General features: G+C 43.9%; 1 protein-coding gene across 1 annotated transcript in view; it reads left to right on the forward strand.

Moving 5' to 3' along the window:
- Window positions 1–19,181, forward strand: part of LOC119176786 (synaptogenesis protein syg-2) — a 253,756-nt gene extending 234,575 nt beyond the window's left edge. The window contains exons 10-12 of the mRNA XM_075876407.1: window positions 917–938; window positions 13,685–13,773; window positions 14,918–19,181. Coding sequence (XP_075732522.1) covers window positions 917–938; window positions 13,685–13,773; window positions 14,918–15,105 — 299 coding nt within the window. The 3' untranslated portion in view covers window positions 15,106–19,181. The remainder of the gene's footprint in view (window positions 1–916; window positions 939–13,684; window positions 13,774–14,917) is intronic.
- Window positions 19,182–19,406: the final 225 nt, after the last annotated feature.

Genomic DNA, 19,406 nt, shown 5'->3' on the forward strand with positions numbered 1-19,406 from the left:
GAGGGTTACTGCCTCTTCCCGAGTCAGTCTGCGGTGAGCTAGTGGATAAATTCATCTGTTTAGCATGTAGTGCTGCAGTATACTATTATAATTTTTAGGTTGCTATTCACTTATTTTTATTTGGAAGAATATGAGAAGGTAAGCTACGTTATAGATGACTATATCCCAACATCATGACAGTAATGTACAAGATCAACACACAAAAAAGAAAAATTACAAATTAAATAAGTAAAAACTAATCAGAGGAAATAGTTTTCTTTTACAGAAACTGCAGTTCTTTGTCACTAGACAACTCATTTAAGGGTATATTCTACTGCCACTGAAACATTGTATTACTTATCTATTCTGCGGAGGGCTAACGTATTTTGATTGTACTTAACGTAACTTTTTCTGCCTATATACACTTGATGTCATTTTTCTATGAAGCTTCTGTGAATCTCCTCATCTCCGAAGAACACGGTGCGTCTTGCTTTTCTAGTCTCTTCCCTATACGCCCGAAGACACGTTTGTGGTGCCGAAGGCACCACAAAAGAAAAGTATTTTCAACGGCCACCCCTAAGAAGTCTGTATATCGTCGGGATTTGTTCAAAGTTTTCTCTTCCTTTTTCCGATACCACGATCGTCTTAGCGCCACAAAAGCGTTGAAGTTGATTGATGACTTAATCGAGGTGAGAAGGGAAAACAGCCACAAAAAAAAAAAAATGGATGTGCCTACCAAGTCTCACACTCCAAACCAGTTTTTCCTTTTCATTATCTACCCGTCTCTTTTTTTCTTTTGTGTGCATTCTGACGCATTCGCCCATTGCTTGACACCACGCGTGCTGCACGCTAATCATCCACTCTGAAGTACTTTTCATAATCAGCTGTAGCTTTTCTTTGTGGCAATTATTGTTCTTTTTCTTTTGCTGCACCAAAGAAGCCGGAGGTCACAAGAAGACGTAAGTATTGAATTTCAGTATCACAGTCTTGCAATTTATCTGTGTTAGCTATTCTAATAGAAAATTTGCATTTATACTCAGCTGTTTAAGGAACTGTCGTTTAGTTGTAGTTCTGCCCCAACGTTAGCTGCCTCTTTTGTCGTAGCGAGAAGTAACCTTAACCAAGTTTATTTTTGTTATGTACACATACTTTGTGCCATCTCCTGTCTCATCCATGATTTGGTAGAGACGAGAAGGAAAAACAAAGAAAAAGGCAATTTGGTTCTCAGAACGAACACTTGGCTAAAAATAACATTTGTTATTGAACAAAAATAAATGGTGCAGTTTTGACATATAAAAATATAAAGCAATGTAATAATGCAGCAAAATGCAGTGAGAAATATGGCTTGAAGTTAAGATAATCTTTGTTCAAGAATTAAATCATTGTCTGCTCGTAGATTTTTACCAGGTCTGCATTGTTTCTTTGTGCAATCATGAGAAACGGTTCATAAAGTTATAACAAACTTAAGCATGAACGGATAACATTACTAGTGAGCATATTTCGACCTCTATCACTCATAATCTGGTCCCACTAAAAGTGTTCATTATCACCTGGAAATCAGGCATGTTTTGTTTGGTTTCTTGTATATTGCCAGCATTTAACCAGGACTTGATTGAGGGGACATGTCGATGACGCGTGCAACTATCGTGTGCGTAACAGAGACGTTTGCGAGTGCGAGGTAGCCTACACGTCTTTTTGACTTGACGCATTTTCAAAGATTATATTGCTGTTTTTGTTTGTATAGCTTTGGAAACGTTTGCTGAATTTACCACCCACTTGTCTTCCTCCCGGAAGTTACTGCAGAGAGTCAACTCTATTTTATTAAACGTACCACCGCAGCGGGATGCTGGCGTCCCGCTGCATGGGCCTAACGCTAGTATAGTGCTATATATTTTTACTGCCTGTTCTTCAGATCTATTCATGAGCGCGTCAATTAAACTAGTTGATTTTTTTTTACAAAATGCACTGACGGATGAAGATTGCCCAAAATGAAGGAAACTGTCCGAGCGTACAAACCCGACATCGCCTTGTGTTTCTATTCACTTAGTCGACAGTAGGAAACTACACAGACTTGATTGTCCAATTCGCTTCATGCAGCGTAGTTTTCCTTCCGCGCAGCTTGTATTCAAAGTGTCCCATTCAGGATACATGTTCCAGTGACGTAGTCTTCTTTAGATCTTTGCATTTTTAGAAAATTGAATGTGTCTTCCTCGCTTTCTTTCACCAGACGGAGACGAAATAGGCTCACCGTTCAAGTAGCTGTGGACAAACACGCTTGATTAGCCTTCCTGAATGTTAAGGATGCTTATGAAAGCGCGAGCAGAAAATTTTTACGTATTATGAAGACATATGTCGTGATGTTTAAAGCTGTATAAAAATAGAAACTCGAGCGAGTTGGTATAGGCGTTTATTTTTGGTTGAAGCAGTGCGCATTGGACGAGGACGAAGAAACGTAGCACCGAACAGCCGCTTTTCTGCGCGGGTGCTTTGATCTGTGCCCGTTCTGTGCTCTCTGTGATGCTTAGAGCTGCTCGTGAAAATTCGTAGGACGTCTGAGCACACAAAGCTATCAACACACAGAACCACGGTGGCAGATTAGCGACTGGTCCAAGTTTATGATTTATCTATTTTGTCCTTCACACTTTATTCTAAGCACAAAGAAGGACAACTTAGCTGAAATTTAAAAAAATATCAGCAGATCCCATGTACCTGCGAATCGACGTTTTGCGCACCATGTGGAGAGAAGGTGACCGTGTTGCAGTTTTTTTATTTGAGCGACACGCGTCATGAAGTGACGCTAAATACGTGTACAAATGTTGCACGCACAGACATATGTTGAAGCGTTACAGATGTTTATATAACCAGTCGTTTGCACTTGCCCAACGATGCCAACTGGAATATGCGTATTAGCAACAACAGAAGCTAATATGAAGCGCTGATGCTCGCGAGGATAGTAGCACTGGACGCTGCTACATAAATCAAATTCAGCGTATGACACCTATCTACAATTGACGTTAACCCGGCGTGGCGGCTGTATCAAAATAGTATATTTGTAATGTTTATAAAAATTGGGTAGGCATCACTGCAACCCCTATAAGTGTTTCATGACGATTAGCGTTTATTTGAGAAGTAGTTCCGAAACCTGGTGTAGCTCTGTGGTAAAATGCTTCAATGCCCCGCAGAATGCTTGTTTTCGATGTCAGCTGGGACCCTGACATTTAATTTTTGCATTCGTCGGGTCGACGATAACGATGTCGGGTATTTCTTAATGCTCGCGCTTTGAAAGTACTCATGTGTGTTCTCGCCGTTCCTGGGTAGATACCAAGGGTTAATCACCTGTGGCGCATGCCCATACCAGCGGCACATAACCACCCGTGGGTATGTGCCACTGTTTGGCTGGAACTGTTTGACGACATACGCGACGGGATTGTGACATAATGTCTTGACCAGCGTGTCATATTCGTCAAATCATCTTATTTTGGTTCATGCCCCGTTAAGGAGGTGACCACGAGAGCACCCAAACGTAAGCGGCTAGATAGATAGATACGCTCAAAGTCACCGAAGTTCACTAAGAAATGCTTCGCATTTAATATACCTTGCATCGGCAATAGACAGGAAGTTCCACAGATGGCTCCTGTACTATAGTTAATGCAACAAGATGACATAGTAGTTTCAGTGGATAATCTCGGCAATTTAGAGACACTGCGAATGCGTATGCCGATAAGGCAGCACGTCTATAGGCCGTACTTTAGCACAGAAAAAAGATGAAATTACCATAACTGATAAGGTACCTCAAGCTAATTATTATTATTATTATTATTATTATTATTATTATTATTATTATTATTATTATTATTATTATTATTATTATTATTAGAGCTGTGATATAGTCTGTAGTGGTGGGCTGTGGAAATTTCGCCCATCTTGTGTCCTTTACCGCGCACCAACATCGCTCTCGACACGAGCCTCCAGGCGGAAACGAACTCGCGACCTGTTGCTTCAGCAACCGAGTACCATAATATCTCTACCACCGAGTCGGACAACCCCAAAAGCAAAGCGCGAACATTGAATGGAGGAAGAACCAATAAATAAAGAAGCGAAGAACAGGTTTAGTAAGAGTGCACAAACATGCCGCCGTCCTGAGAAAAACATTGGAAAAAACAGGATCGGTTAATTGTAGATAGTAGAACGAAATGTTCAAAGATGAGGCAAATGAAGAACTACAAATTTAGCAAGAAATCAATCAGAAGGGGCGATATTTGCGCACAAAACACGAGGATAAATTTACCTTGAACTTTTTAAGGCACGAGCTGGCCGCCTGATGTCAAGAGCATTCCAAAGCAGCAAATGTCCTGAGACAACAAGGCTGCTTCCACTTTCCGGAAGCTAAGAAATTCAAAGGAATTGGAAGCATTAACTTATTAGCGATGCACATAAGTGAGAGACAATCAAAGCATTCGAGAAAAAAAAACAGGGGAGTAGACAGACAGAGACACGGTCACTGCCAGCACAGATAACTCTGCAACATAGAGGTAGGTTTTAATGAAGGGAAAGGTTAGTCAGCGATAGGCAAAATACGGCGGTAAAAAAGTTGGAGCAAATGTTTTTGCTCGCGTGAACTATACGAGGTTATTTGCCACCGTCTCGTTTCTGTCGAACAAATAATATATTATCACAGCATCAGCAACATAGCATCAGCAACATAGCCAAGATGAGGAAAAAAGAAACATGCTTCTAGGTAGCAGCTTGGCATGGTGTTTGCCCATCGATATGGATGACGACCGAAAGCGTCGTGACGTCTGCTCTCATTTGTATACACCTCAATGACAAAAAAGTAGCTGTAAGAGCGTAAGGCACGTAGGATTCCCGCTCCCACTCATCTGTGCAAATGTGCCCCAGATCATTGAAAAAGCGAACCTGTGAAAGCGCTTGCGAGGAGGGAAAGGTAAAAAAAAAAACAGGAGGGATAGCCGGTGCTTAGATATGCTGGCTACTGTGTCGAAAAAAAGAGTTAAAAAATCAAAGACAATACAAGGAAATACAAAGAACAACGAAGAGAGAAAAGTGTGCATGCCACAAATGATGTTTAGTGCACAATACTCCTCAAGTCCTGGCCGACAACAGATACCCTACCGACAACAGATACCACTTCATCCGTCAATGTTCGTCGGTAGGAAACCACTTTTCACACATAAATCGTTGTTAGCTTTTTTGAGATAAGTTTGTACTTTTCATATCATATACCCGGGCATTCCGTAGCACGACCTCTCCGGAGAGGTCTCCGCTGCGGTGGCTACGCTCAACAAAGCACTTGCCTCACGGCCCTCTGACGCAAGGGTGTGAACTATCGAGGCACTTGTGCTAATGCCATACATGTCCACCATGGTTTTTTTATTACAAACTTTCGTCACCTATTCACACCACACACACCTTTCACGGCATGGTCATGCTTTTATTACTTGTATGTTTTTACCCGCCTTAGGGCGAAGAATTTGAAGGCCCTTATACAGCCGCCAATCACAATCATTGTCCACATCTCTTGTCCCATGAACAGGCGCTCTTGGCCATCAAATGGCCCTCGCGCCACAAAGTACCAAACATCATCATCACCAAGGCCTGTCTCTAAGGCCCTATCTATTCTCAAGCCACACTACCTCCCGGTACCTGGCAGAAGGTCTTGGTCGTTCGCCCCTCTCACTGAAACAGCCAGTGAGAGAGAAGTGGGAAGCCATCAGTCATGTTCGGTTTGCTCATGCGGTTCGAGGGTACACATAGCCCAACCCTTGTGGGGTATCAAAATGGAGAGCGCCACGCTCTTGGAGTGAACGGACAGAGTAGACGCGGTCGGAACGAACCAAACAACACACATTTATTTTACTATATACTTTTAGAATGATAATATTGTCAGCTGAAATAATATGCATCAATTGTGACCAACACACTAGAACAAATTACACAATATTACAAAACACTCAGCAACAGAAACACACACACAAGGCGGCTTCACTAACGCCTGACTCAAAACATGGGCCAACTGCAGACTGCCCGTGGAGCCATCCACCTCAGACCCACAGTTAGAGACAACCGTTCGCACCAACTGCCACCTGCCAAAGAGACCCGCTCATCCCCCGCAGGGGTGTCTGCGCAAGCAGGCGTTTGGTGTGTAGCGACACCACGCACCCCCACGCTTAGCCGAGCGTGGCTGAGCCGTTTCCAGGGAAAAGGGGATCTAAAGATTGAGCCGACACCGGGTGATGGGACCTTTAGGGCCTCTCCCCTCCCCGCCGGCAGAGGCAACACACCTCTTTGGCCCTGGCTTCACGTAGACGGCACCCCTGGGCTGACCCACCCAGGAAAAACCGGCAGTCGCCTTTTTTCTATTTCTTTCTCTCCCCAAATCTTGGTCTTTCTCTCAATTTTAATCTTTCTTGTCCTCTTTTCTCTTCAATTACGTCTAACTTTTCTGGCGGCAAAGGTTAACCTGGTGTACAGTATCCAACCTTGGGTGGGCTATATCGGTTTATAGTAGCTTCGTACAACTGGCGTCTGTGATGCCTGCGGGTTTCCGCAGTGTCCCCGTGTTGGGCTCGATGGTGAGAGGCTGATCTCGCTACCGAAAGCAATATTTTTTATTGTTTCAACCTCTTTTCCATATCTTCCCAATCGCCCTCTTTTTAAAAGAGAGCGCATCAATGTAAACTTACAGTTTCGTGCAAAGAACACTGAAAATTTCCCACATTTCCACATCATCCGCACCGAATGTCCCGACATAACAGCAAGATCAGTGTCACCTTTCTTAGTCTCAAAGTGTTTTACAGACACCTTTGGACCTGATTACAAAGGCACAACAATGGCCAGTGAAGACATTCTTCTAAAAGTTGAGCAGAAGGCCCAATATGTCAAGTTAAACTTTCTAACACCTTCTGGCACTACTCCTATATTTATAACAGCCCACCATTCCTTGAAAACAGTCCGTGGTGTGACATCCAACAGTGGCCTCCTAAATCTCAGAGAGGCTGAACTTCTTGATGGATTAAAATATCATAATGTCATCCAAGTGCAAAAAACCGAAATTAGGCGCAATGACTGTGAAGTACCAACAAAGCACCTAATCCTCACCTTTAATACTGCCACTCCCAGAACATATCCAGGCAGGCTACATAAAGATGCGCGTCCGACCATATATACATAACCCTCGCAGGTGCTTCAAGTGTCAGAAGTTTGGCCACAGCTCACACAGCTACTGTGGCCACGTGTCTTGTGCAAAATGTGGGTCTCAAAAAAATATGAAGTCGAGAAGTGCACCTCTGATCCACACTGTTTTAACTGTGACGGAGATCACCCTGGTGTCTCTCGCTCTTGCCCTGCGTGTAACAGAGAGAAGGAGATTACAACACTAAAGGTCTACGAAAACATCTCATACAAAGAAGCACGAAACAGACTTTCATTGGTCATTGGCACAGCGGTGCACGAGCAACCTGTACCCCCCGCAGCATCATCCACTCCTACAGCGGAAGCAGTCCGCGCTGCTCCGCCGCCAACAAGCATGCAGGCCTCTGGGTCTTCAGTTTCCGGGCCATCTGCCAAGGCAGAGAGCCCTGAGTCTCGCATACCCACTCGCTGACACCACGAGCGGGCGTCCAGCGTCTCTGCCGAGACGATGGACAACGAAAAGATCGACGTGACTTTAAGGAGCTTGCCAAAAAGGTAAAAAAACCCACGTATTAGAGGGCCTAAAAAGGCCTTCTAAGTAAAGGTTGTCCACTTCGACGCACAGCACAAAAACTCACTCAAACTGATGGCTACACAAATAATGAACTGAAACGCTAGGGGTCTTCTCCGCAATCTCGATGACGATACAGAACTTTTACATAAGCACAATCCCAAGGTGCTGTGCATCCAAAAGACACATCTGAAGCCATCACAAACAAACTCTCTATCACAATATGCTATGTTCCGCAAGGTCCGGGATGAGGCGACTGTTTTGCACGGTGGTGTAGGTATAATAGTAGAACAATTTGTGCCTTCCCAACCTCTTAAGGCTGGTGCACACCGGCGACAAGCAGCGATCACGCGTCCATTCGCGACTGGCGACCAAAAAGCGACTGATGTTCACATCGGTAGCAGCTGCATGTGAGCGAAGTCGCAAAACTGGAGAGTCCCGTCTGGATCTCGGTATCAGCGAGAACTCTGGAGAACGGTGCCGATCAGCTGATCGCCGACAGCTGAGTTAGCGGAGCAAACGAGCGCGCTGCATTTATTGTTTTCGTCTGTTCTTGCATAGCATTGCCAACAGCGTCAAAGAGTTCGATTCAAGCGAAGAACAAGAGAATGTCATGGTGCTGGTGCGCTGTACCATGGTGTCAGCGCTGGCAGCACAGATGCTTCCAAAGAAAAAAAAAAAAGCCGGTGGTGGGTGTGACCGTCCCTTCGATCGCAAGAGTTGGCCGGCCATGCAAGAGGCCTACCTCCCGAGCTGCGCTGAGACAACGAGGAGTATTTCCGAGAATCGTACGTATTCAGAAACGCTCTTGAATTTATCTTGACTTGCCACAGCCTCCATTGCAGCACAAATGCGTGTTGAACGCGGCGTCCTAAGTTGTTGCCAATGCATGAAGCACAAACGCGTTCCAAACGCGCTGCATCAAAGGCGGTGACAAGTCAAGCTCAAGACAAAAAAAAAACGATTCTGAATACGGGGGAAAGTTAGTGCACAATTTATTTTCTCTTTTATTTGATGATGTTAAGCTTCTTACGAATGCCGCCACGTAAATTCGAAACTTTGCTCGAGCTGCTGCGCCCCGCCACCTTCAAGCCAAGTATTCCGTGGTTACAATGGTGCCACAGACATAGATGAACGCACTCGTTTGTATCTGGTGGCAAGAGGCCACCACAATAAAAAAAACGAAAATTGAGCATCGCTGCTTGGTTCCAGCAGCCTCGCGACTGCAGTCGCACGACTGAAAAATCGGTCAGGAAGCGACTACTAAAGCAGTCGCTTTGCGACCATGTGCGACCGTTCGCGACTGTTTGCGACCAGTCGCAAATGGTCGCGCGATCGCTGCTAGTCGCCGATGTGCACCAGCCTTTATTCTTCAGACGGCACTCGAAGCAGTGTCAGTCGGCGTCATTCTATTTGACAAATAAGTCAACGTGTGCTCACTATACATACCGCCAAACTACAAACTTGACCGCACAGATTTCTCTCACCTCAGTGACCAGCTGCTGGCACCCTACATTGTTGTTGGTGATTTCAATACTCACAGCACTCTAGGGGGGGGGGGGAACGCTCACTGCGTTCCTCACTGCATTCCTCCTGTGTTCCTGAGCATGCCTCTTCCATAAAAAAAGTATGCTTATTACAACATTCATCACAAGTGATATTCGTCGATCGACTTGACATCTCTCTCTTCACAGAGTAAGAATGGAATGTAGTCAAGAATCCGTACGGCAGTGACCACTTTCCTGCTATGTTGACAACATCACACGACTTTCCTCCTCATATTCCCAAATGAAAGATAGCATCCGCTGACTGGGAGAAATTCAAGAAATCAACCCTTATACCTCATGACTTTCTCGCAAATCGTGACATCGATTGCGCAGTGGCATTCTTCAGTGCATTTATTCTTGACGCTGCTGAAAAATGTATCCCGCAAACAAATGGTCACCCGTGTCAACGACGTGTTCCCTGGTAGAACGAGGACTGTAGGGATGCGCGTAAGAAACAAAATAAAGCCTGGGGCATCCTGCAAGCGATATCCGAATTCAGAAAACCTTGTTGAATTTTAAAAAGTGAAATCACTGGGTAGGTTCCTTTCTAGCGTTAACTCCTACACCCATGAAAAGAAAGTCTGGAGCCTCAGAAGTTTTAAGGGGCAGCAAGCAAATCGCCTGCCTTTGGCGAGTCAAGGAAACACACTAGAGCACCAGGCCATCAGCCATGGCAAGCACTTTGAGCGCATTTCCAGTTCCGTGCATTACTCAAGATCTTTCTTAAAATATAAAGAAATGACAGAACGCAGAAAATTTGAGTCGAAGTGTAAAACAAACGAACAATGTAAAACTCTATTTAATATTGCCGAACTTAGGGTGGCCTTGAATCCATGCCACAGTACAGCACCGGAACCCGACAAAACTGTGTATGACATGCTCAAACAGCTTCAGGATGACACGGAGATCACTTTACTTGCCCCGTATAACACTATCTGGGCTGCCGGGTACCTGCCACTCACCTGCATTGAGGCCATTGTTGTTCCCATTTTGAAGGAAGGCATGGACCCCTCTTCAGTTTCAAGTTACCGTCCAAAAGCCCTTACAAGCTGCTTGTGCAACGTGTTCGAGAAAATAATAAACAAAATACCTATGCATTTTCTAGAAACCAACAATTGCTTGACCCTTTTCAGTGTGATTTTAGAGGGAGCCGGTCTACTACGGGCCTTCTCGTACGCATTGAAGCATATATCCGCTATGCGTTTTTCCACAAACAGTACTGTCTCTGTGTGTTTCTCGATGTGGAAAAAGCAAACAACACCACATGACGCAACGGCATCCTTAGAGATCTGTCAGACATCGCTATTCATGGCAATATGTTGAATATAATATAGAGCTACTTATTCGAGCAAACATTTCGTGTTCGTGTTGGGAATGTCTTATCCAGGCCATTTATTAGGGAAATGGGAGTACCACAAAGTGGTGTCGTGAGTTGCACCCTTTTTATTATAAAAATAAACTCATTACGACTCTGAATTCCACATACCACTTTCTATTCCACATATGTAGATGATATCTAGGTAGGCTTTAGGTCATGTAATCTTACAGAGTGTGGGTGGCATGTTCAGCTTTATCTGAACAAAGTGTCTAAGTGGGCGGACGAAAACGGGTTGAGGTTAAATCCAGAAAAGAGCACCTGTGTACTCTTTTCTAGAAAGATAGGCCTTCACCCAAATCCTGAAATTGACTTGTATGGCCAGGCCAGCGGTTACCTGTAGAGGCCAAGCTTAAATTTCTAGGCCTTATTTTAGATTCTAAACTCACATTTACATCCCACATCAAGTATATAAAAATAAGTCTGTAAAAAAATGATCATTCTGAAAGTTCTCTCAATCACATCGTGGGCGCCGGAGTGACCGAAATGGTTTGATCAATATCTATAAAAGCCTCATACGCACGCGCCTAGATTATGGGGCAATAATATACCATTCTGCACTCCAAGTGTATTGAAAATGCTTGACCCGGTCCACCATTTGGCATCCATCTGTCTACGGGTGCTGTTCGCACTATTCTCGTGGAGAGTTTGTATGTCGAGTTCAATGAGTGGCCATTGCACTTGCAAAGAGCGTACATGCCTTTTATATAATATTTAAAAATGAATTCAGACAAATTATCCCTTCACACACAACTATGAATGACTTGTCGCGTTGTACGCTTTTCGAGAACCCTCCTTCATTTCAACAGGCTTACTCACTTCGTGTGAGGAGCCTCACTGAAGAAACTGGTGTGCCACTTCTTGAACACCGTCTAATGGCTCCCCCTCCACGTCTGCCGCCGTGGCAGTGGCAGCCCCTACACTGCGATACCTCCTTTGTCGAAGTTGTGAAGCATGCGCCTACATGTACACACTCATTTTCTCGAACTGCGGCACAAATGCAATTGCCCTGAATTCTTTACGGATGCTTCTAAGTCTCATAGTGGAGTGTCCTATGCTGCCGTTGGTTTATACTTTTCAGATTCTGGCATTCTCTACCCTAATTCAAGAACATCCACAGCAGAAGCCTACGCAATAATTGTGGCTGCTAAACACATAGAGAAATTCAAATTTTAAGGTGCGGTAATATTCGCTGACTCTCTGAGCGTCATAAAAGCATTGAAAACCCTAAAAATGTAGAAAATCCTTTATTTTTGATGTTTTACTCTCTTTTATGCACCATTTACTGCCTCAAAAACAAGTAGTTTGCTGGGTGTCAGGGCACTGTGAAATTCGGGGAAATGTGTTGGCATGCCCGATTGGCCGCCTCAGCTCACGACAACGCTAACACAAATACATCTATGCTTGTCGCTGCGTTATAACTGAAATACCTCTTAAAACAACAGCTGAGGGCGTGTTGGCAGCTTTCATGAGATAAGCAAACATGAAATAAATTACATGTTATCAAACCGAGCCTTGGAACTTGGCCGCCAGTATCAAGATCACGCCACACTTAAGTAACACAAGGCTATATACAAATAGGACACGCCCACAGCACTCATTCATACCGCTTTTGTCCGGTGGTGATCCTCCCGTGTGTGAAATATGCGGCGACCCACTCAGCCTGCTTCACGTTTTAATTAAATGCAACGAATTTGATGCTCTTAGACAAGAACATTTCCTGCTTCTCCACCAACATCAAATACCACTTCATCCATCAATGTTCATATGTAGAGAGCCACTTCTTAAGTAAAAATCATTGCTCGCATTTTTAAGAAATATAAATGTCCCGCCGGGTTAGCCTAGTGGCTAAGATAAAAAAGGTGGCCTAGTGGCTAAGATACAGCCTAGGGCGAAGGCTGCTGACCCGCAGGTCAGGAGTTCAATCCCGGCTGCAGCGGCTGCATTTTCGATGGAGGTGAAAATGCTGTAGGCCCGTGTGCTCAGATTTGTGTGCACGTTAAAGAACACCAGGTGGTCAAAATTTCTGTAGCCCTCCACTACGGCGTCTCTCATAATCATATGATGGTTTTGCGACGTTGAACACCACATATCAAAATAAAAGATATAAATAGTTTTAACGTCATCTTTCCAGGCAATCCGTATCTCGACCTACAAGTGGAGGTTGCTGCTGCGGTAACTACAATAAAAAGCACCTGCCTGGTGGCCATTGGACACAAGGGTTGTTGATAAGGCATTCGTGCTGTTATCCTTCCATGATTTTATTTCTACGATCACTTGTCATTCGGTCTCACTCCAAGCGACACGTCATTCTCATGATTTTAGTATCTAAGTGTTTTATCCGCTTTAGGGTGCAGAATTTTAGGCCGCTATACAGTCACGTAGCATTATCATAGCCCGCATACCTACACACCTCCGTAATACACCAACAAATTTTACAATTTTTGCTATTTTTCATGGCACTCTTTGGCCAAACATGGCTCTTGCGCCAATAATAATAATAATAATAATGATAATAATAATAATAATAATAATAATAATAATAATAATAATAATAATAATAATAATAATAATAATAATAATAATAATAATAATAATAATAATAAAGACCCGCTCAACTCTTCCGTGCCGCCACCATGGCTAGCCGCCAGGCGTCCCTGCCGGCGCCACCGTTCTAATCACGATGATGATGGTGGTGATGAATGCTCGCGAGCACCACGCCACCTACCGCTCGGTAATTCTGAACTCAAAATGCGTCCAATGCGCGAAACACATGAGCCACGAGGCAAAAACCACTTAACAGGGGGCGTTAGCGCCCCACACCCTACATTTTCTCAAGCCACACAAGAATCTGTTCAACGCTTTGTGCGCCAAGGACGGTCTCGGTCATCCTCCGAGCACTCTTCTTCCTGTGGTCCTCCGAGAAACTTTAGACAAAAGTTCATTTCAAAGTGTAACCAAGCTTGCTTCAGAGTTTTTTCTTCTTTACTCGAATAGCTTGCAGTTCAGAACGAAAGAATGTTGAAATAGAACTCTTATACTTTCTGCCTTTATTTGCAGATGCCTTGCTACGATCGACAGTAACGCAACTGTTCGAAAGGAAGCTTATGACGCAGCTGACGAAGAAGCTTCGGTGTTGGATATTAAAGGTATGTGTTATTTTTTAGTGTAGCTCATACCTTAAGCTCCCCTCTCTTAAATAACGATATCGCGTAGAACAGATGTACACATCTGATGCCTCAAAAGAAAAGCTTTCTCCGCTTTGTGAAGTAAGAATTCACAAGACGTTAGATGAAACAAACATTTCCACAGAACATCAACAGCCTGCTTCACTGTAAAAATAAAAAAAAAACAATTAGATTTAAATAGGAACGTTTACTGCCATCTATTGCTAATTTGGGACTGCACTAGCTTTGGTATAATATTAGCGTGTTGCGCTAATTCGCCCCTAAAGAAACCCTGTAGTTATAGCGACTTAATCAGGGTTGGAGGGAAGAATTTCATCGTGGTTGAGCTTCCAACACCCTGCGTATGGCGCAAATGTATGGTGCACTATAACAGAAAGTGGGACGTGAAAACACGAAACAAAAAAAACTAACTAGACTACACAAATACCATTAGCGGCCTCTGTGCTCTATGTTTCTTTCCGTTGTGTTCCTCTATCTACACCTTAGCTTATTTCTCGATGAGTCGCGACTAGTTCATAATTTGATCGATCTATGCATGATGCATGCATCTTGGTGCGAATGCGACGAGCAGCTACCGTACGATTGTGTGAGGCGGAAATGAGTAACTTCAATTTACTCTGAACGTTTTCTTCTTTAGCTTCAGTCGTTTACATTACCCTCTTGAGCATAGCCACCTAATCAATCACGAGTGAACGTCTTCAGCCCAACCTCCATGTTTCATTGCGTATAAGATGCATCTGAAATTGCGCTAACTGACATTTATGTAAGGCTAGTCCTCACTCATGTCAATAAAATGATTAAACAGCAATGCGGCAAACCCAGCCACACGCACACACTCTCAACAAGCGCTACTCTCAGAGAGCTCCTGTGAAATTGTGTTTTCCCCTCATTGGGGGACTCTTTCTATTCTCGGACACGCATCATGGTTCCCGTTTACATACCTAAAATGGTTTTACGACTATTATACAGGCTCTATATTCGCAACATTTTATGCGACAATTGTCTCTCGAGTCGTCGCGGTTATAGTCTACCAGTGTGCTCATGCCCTACTCTATCCTATTGTCGGTGTGCTCATGACCTACTTTATCCTGTGTCTCCCACCCAGGGCTGCCAACTCCATCAAGCGGGCCGTTTGGTTCCAACCATGACGAAGGCGTGTCTTACGTTCGAGAGACCGCATCCATCGCTAGACACTTACCCTGCCACACGACCGACATGTACTACACGCTACCGCAGCTACACAGCCGCCACAACGGCATACGGCTGCAGACCTTCTCTCGTGAGGTGATGTGAGTGCTGCAGTGAGAGGTCGTCCACATGGGCCTCGCCGAACTCCAGGAGGTGGTCGGCTTACTTGGCGCGCTCGTCAACCGGTCTACGGGTGGCGGCGCTTGAGCATTCCAATGCATCTCTGCTTAACTTCGGCCTGGCCGCTATGATGGTCGCTATAGAGTCGGTCATATCCTGAACAAGTATCGCGCACATCACACGTACTACAGGAGTCTTATATACGTACGGCACCTTGACGTCTTCAATGTTGTTGGATTGCTCATACTCACTTATTCTACACGCGTGTTGTTGGTGACCACCGCTGTATTTAGAAGTCGCCGTCGTAAGGAGAAAGCATCAACTTTGTGCGAGCGACATTCGCCATCATGACTTTGTCGGCGATGCGTGCAGCATCGGTGGCTGTTCAGAGCCACCAGACATGCGACGGACGCCTAGTGGACGGTGAAAACTGTGGCTGAGGGCTCAGAAACAGATGTAGTTTTCTGAGCCGCAAAAGGCATCGATTAGCCACTTTTCAGCGAGTGATCTGCCTGTAAATTGAGCGCTGCACGTCGACATGGAGCTTCATAGAAAATGACGAAAGACTCAATGACCGTTACTCTGTTTGTTACCTTTCTTTGTCATTTTCGCATGCTTCGCTGCATCACGTAGCTATATGCGTGTGTGTGTATGTGTGTATTTATGCGCTGTACGTTTCGCTTGGCTGCTGGGAAGGCACCTGCGTTGTACGGGCGATGGTGCTTCACTTTTTGTTTACAGGCCTGCTAGCTTCAAGTGTTCTTTTCGCAGCCGTCTGTAGCCACCAAAAGATACAGCCACTATAGGCCCACGCGCGACGCTCATCATAGTATCATTGTTAATAGAATGGGGTCGACCACTGAAGTATAGTAATCAACTATGTTTTATGAATGATAGTGGGTCCGTGATGATGACTGTGTGACAAGAACATAAATATGGTACGTACTATGACTCATAGAGTACAGTGTTTCAGTGGTTTCCTAGCATAAACCCACACCACCCCCAATTTAGTGCTTCGTAGCAGTTTAGAGTGTCGTGTTATTTGTGCTCAATGCTGCTTTTCTTAGTAGTGAATTAAGCCACCATCCAGCATGGCAAAAGTATGGAGCATGTGTTTCCGATGTTGTCATATGGATTGCTTTCAAGTCAGTGGCTCGCGGTACTATAGAAATGGACAGTAAGTTTCTTTCTCTCGGTCAGTGCAACGTCACACGTCTCCCTAAACGCGTTCAACATACTCCAGCTTCTGGGGCACCGTGCTGTTCCTTAGAAGTTTTACCTTCGTCCTATAGCGTGTCACGTACAGTTACTTAAGCACGTGACAACGTCGTGACCATGTCATGTACAGTTACTTAAGCACGTTCTACGTTCACGAATGGGCCACAAGACGCACATCGTTTCCTAAATGTTGGTCAGTGACACTTCTATAAACCCGTAAGCAATGGATTGCCACTCTTGCTGCTCGGATGTGCGTTTGGTTCAATTTCTTTTTTTTTTCGCCATATCGACATGAAAATTGAATTTTTAGTTTCAGAAACGGCAATTCTCGACAAAAGCCCTTATTCACGCTGACAGCTCAAGGCAAAGCGGTCTTGGTAACCTACAGTTCCAGTCGTTTCATACTCATCATTAGGCCAACAAACAATTGTTGGGCAACTTGGCGAACTCGTTCTCTTATTTTTTATCTATTTCTAAGCATAATTGACTGATGAAACCGTAGAAGATTCTTTCCCGTCGCGTTTATAGTTACAAAGTTTGCAGTCAACAATGTGTTTTTCTTCTGCTTTCCCTCTTCTCAACCAAGCCTGCGTGAAGCCACACTTTGGTTCACGTATGGTGTGGTTGCCGCCCTAAATTTCATGCATAGAACGAATTACGAATCACAATGCAGCCTGTTCTGTGAGGCACAACCACAGCATGTCTCTACGCGCTTACCACTTGTCTCTCTTCGTGACTGGTGGTATATCAAATAGAGGTGAAAAGGACAGTTGAATGTAAGTTGTCTGTAATTCATCTAGTGCTCAAAATACAACTGCTCGCTGCCTCGTACGGCCTCCCATAAAGGCCCAACCGCATGCACGCTATCTTAGAAAAATAGCAATGACGACAAACGTTTCCGCGCGTCGCGATGGCTGCAACCACATTGAAAACTATCTAGATTGAAACTATCGCGGGCATGCCCATAAATTGCAAAAAAAAAAAAGGTTTAAAAGTAGGTCGAAAGCTGCATGTCAAAATTATTACTGTTTTGTGTGGCATAACAAAAGCCATAAACTCGTTTCACGACCTTCTTTTTTCGCAATCTTTGGTTTAAGTGGAACAAGGTGCTCAGAAGCATATGCTATACGATTGCTATGGCGCACTTTGCATGACGATTCCACATTGCAGCAAGCTACCATAATTGTCACAAGCCAGAGGTGGTCGATACCTTGCATTTCTCGAAGTGCGCGCGGATAACGAGCATCCATAGCAACTTGCAACCGAAGCAAGCACCAGGGGGGCAGCCTTGTTGCCAGAAATCGTCACGCTGGCTTCCGGGCGACAAGCGATATTACCTAGTTTCTGAGAAACGAGTGACGCGACAAGCGACGGCTACAAATGGGCCTCCGCGGCAGCAAATCCTGCCGCTCGTCGCTGTCTTCAAAATCTTGTGCATGCGGTTCGGCCTCAAGGGCACCCTCGAGTTATACGTTGCAACAATTAATCTCGGATCGAATAAGAAAAATCAAAACTTTCACCCAGTTGCACAGCCAGAATGTTCGAACACACAGAATCTGACGCAGACTCCTGGCCATTTTCTTTTTTATGCGTTCTTCTCACGCTATAATGCCTTCAGTGTCAGTACCCAGTCAAAGCGGAGAATCACGCAACGTCAGTTTCAAGTCGCAATGCATTCTCGCAGACATACGTGACCGGCGGGCTCATTGTGTGTTTTTTTTTTTTTGTGTTGACGAGATGGGACTCGAATTCCGGCTAGTACCGATAAAAGCAGCCATGACTTTTATCGCTGGAACTAGCCTAAACATGATCACCCAAGTTCACTGCACTCGTTCTAAATGTTGAATGCCGTGATGTGAACGAGCAAAAAAAGGGAAGGCAGCATGGCAGTGTCGCAGCTTTTACAGTTCCATGCGACGAAAAAATATATAAAAGAACTTTAAGCTTGCTCCTATAGGACAAAATCTGTCGAATCGTGTGCGTAAAGTGATACTATGTTTTCCAGCCATACTCAACGACTTCCATATTTAGTCTTTGGTGATTTTGTTAGTGAAGCTCTTTTGGAATTTATAATTGACCACTCTACATAATATAAAAACAATCGTTTTGAAGATAATGACCACTTTTGTTTCAGTATGGCTGCTGTATGATGTGTGTTCAAAATAGAATGTTGCGCACAGTGTTTAGTCAATCTATGGGCATCTTTAGATGAATTCTTATACAAATAAGGGTCCATACGTATGCCTTCTACATTTTTTTAGCTTTTTTTTGCTAGTTTCAAGTCTATATTATATAAAAGGTCCCTGACTAGATGTCCTTTTGTTATTTTCTTATCTTTGAGTTGGTGACAATTTTTTTAATTAAAAAAAATATGTCTTTATTACTTCTTCAGAATTGAAAAAAAATAGTTCTGATGCATGACTGGTCCACTAAGCGTGTGATAGAGTTAAGAATGTTCTATAAAAAGTTCCAGTAATCAGTTGTTCGCAGCCACTGACACTTAGTGAGAAAAAACACCAGAATAAATATTATAGACCGAAGATAACCTTGATAAAGCAGTATTTACATATTAATGCGTTTGTAAATAAATCTACAACTTTAACTGTTCCTAATAAAAGGCTCATAAACACACTGGTCACAGCTCTCGCATAGTGAGAAGTGCCTACATTAACGGTTTTTTTTTATGCTAGAGCAGGACGCTACACTTCGATACGCCGGAAAACAAGCGTAAAACACTGAGTATAATCTCGCTAATGCTGAATTGGGAAACTTTAACTTGTGTCAACAACTTATCTCTGAAAAGGGGAGAAGTTGATTAGTTGAAATGAAGAAAATGACTCATATCTCGGTATTATTTGCGTTATTCTTTCAATTGGTTTCAGTTAAGTAGGTTTTTATGGTGCACAAGCGACTATTGCTATAGTGCACCAGGTGCAAATACTAGCCACAATTTAGCATACATTATTTATTGCCATAACATACAATTTTTGTTTGTTTGTTTGTTTATTTGTTTGTTTGTTGTTTCACGCTGCGTATTGGATAGCTGGCAAGTTAATTCTACGTATTCT

The sequence above is a fragment of the Rhipicephalus microplus genome, chromosome X (genome assembly GCF_043290135.1).
Source record: "Rhipicephalus microplus isolate Deutch F79 chromosome X, USDA_Rmic, whole genome shotgun sequence".
Lineage (NCBI taxonomy): Eukaryota > Metazoa > Arthropoda > Arachnida > Ixodida > Ixodidae > Rhipicephalus > Rhipicephalus microplus.